General features: G+C 42.5%; 1 protein-coding gene across 1 annotated transcript; it reads left to right on the top strand.

Moving 5' to 3' along the window:
- Nucleotides 1-326: 326 nt before the first annotated feature.
- Nucleotides 327-1,398, top strand: MELLADRAFT_87407 (uncharacterized protein; the record flags this gene model as incomplete). The annotated part of the gene is made up of 3 exons (XM_007410445.1): nucleotides 327-614; nucleotides 682-1,269; nucleotides 1,369-1,398. The coding sequence occupies 3 exons, from the start codon at nucleotides 327-329 to the stop codon at nucleotides 1,396-1,398; spliced, it is 906 nt and encodes a 301-aa protein (XP_007410507.1).
- Nucleotides 1,399-1,640: the final 242 nt, after the last annotated feature.

Below are 1,640 nucleotides of genomic sequence, written 5' to 3'. Positions count from 1 at the left end.
TTAACCTTGTTTGTATTTTGATTTTTTCCTTTCAGTACTTCCGTACGCATAGGAAATTATTCATAGGCATACTCCTCTTGCTTCATATCAAATTTTCCAGCCAACCTTGTTTGTATTTTGATTTTTTCCTTTCAGTACTTCTGTACGCGTAGGAAATTATTCATAGGCATACTCCTCTTGCTTCATATCAAATTTTCCAGCCAACCTTGTTTGTATTTTGATCTTTTCCCTTTACGCATATACAATTTGTCAAACACATCTTGTAGCTTCCTTAAATTCCCTTTTTTTGACTCATTGCTTCTATCGACACAACAATTATCATCAAGATGACTTTGGTACCTGATGAAAACTACAAGATATCTCAATCAATGATTGACTACACAGTGGCGCTGGTTGAGAATCTGCGGGATTCACCCTGTGGATGGACGATGAAACACATCATGAAGACATTCTTGACTGCCGAAGACGACGCGGGAATTTTGAAAAGAGCTCGCTCATACTGGGGAATACCACGTGGATGGCCCTCAACTTTGACTGTATTGAATGCTATAAAACGGCTTGCTTGCAAAAAGCGCGAAGGAAAGCTACTTTGGAAAGCATATATACTTGCAGAGGTACGTATTCAGATCAAGCTGTCACAGTTATTTCACATCACTTATCGTCATATATCACCGTATGCAGGCAAAGAAGATAGTAGATGCAGAGGCATCTCGTCATTGGCGACAAAGGTGGTACCCAGCAAATGAGCCTGTGCGGTCTCTGAAGCCCTCTTTCTTCAACATGGACAAGTCTGCGGAGCGTGCCTCCAAGATTCAAATTGGAATGGGCTTCTTGTGGAAACTTATTCGCCATCGCTTGTCCGCTGGAAGACCCGCAACACAACTAGAGGCCTCCAATGTGGCGGACACCGAAGACCTGCAAGATATTCATAACTCTGATAGTGACAGTTTGAACGATGGCGACATTATCATACAAGATGAATCAAACACAGGGGCACCAGAACCTCTCGACCCTTCCGGAACTGTTTTACCTGAACCAGAACAGCATGAAGATCATGATTCAGAAGCGTCAACAGAGTCAGATTCAAGCTCAACAAAAGAACTTGAAACTGAGCGTATCAACCGTGGTGGAGCCGAGGACGATGTTGTTGTGGCAGCTCATTTAGATCAACAAGAGTTAGATGAGGAGGTGATGGCCTGCGACTTTGAAGACAAAAGTTATGGAAGGAGCAGCTCAAAGTTAGAGAGACTTAAATCTCGTTTTGATACTGTACGTGCAATTTAACTTCAACAATGCACAACATGATAACTAACATATTTGAAATCTGCAGGTTGCAACCACTGTATGTTTTATGATAGCTTATGTAAGCAATCGTGCAATCAATGGTTTCCAGCTTGAAAACTCTGTCACTTTTTTGGCGGCTGGGGCCAGCGAACGAGTGCATCATTATCTTCAAGCAATTGGCCTCACTGCTTCGCGTGCTTCTGCTCTACGCACAATCAGGCGCCTGACTAAAGCTGCGCTATCAATCCTTCAAGAAAAAGTTTCGATGGATTACAAGATACGGCCGCCTTTAATCTTAGACAATTTTGACATTCAAGAACGGATTCATTACTCTAGATGGAAGCCGACTCACGTAT

Source organism: Melampsora larici-populina, assembly GCF_000204055.1.
Source record: "Melampsora larici-populina 98AG31 unplaced genomic scaffold MELLAscaffold_20, whole genome shotgun sequence".
NCBI classification, from domain to species: Eukaryota; Fungi; Basidiomycota; class Pucciniomycetes; order Pucciniales; family Melampsoraceae; genus Melampsora; species Melampsora laricis-populina.
Note: the sequence above shows the minus strand (reverse complement) of the source record. Positions and strands in the feature narration are given on the sequence as shown.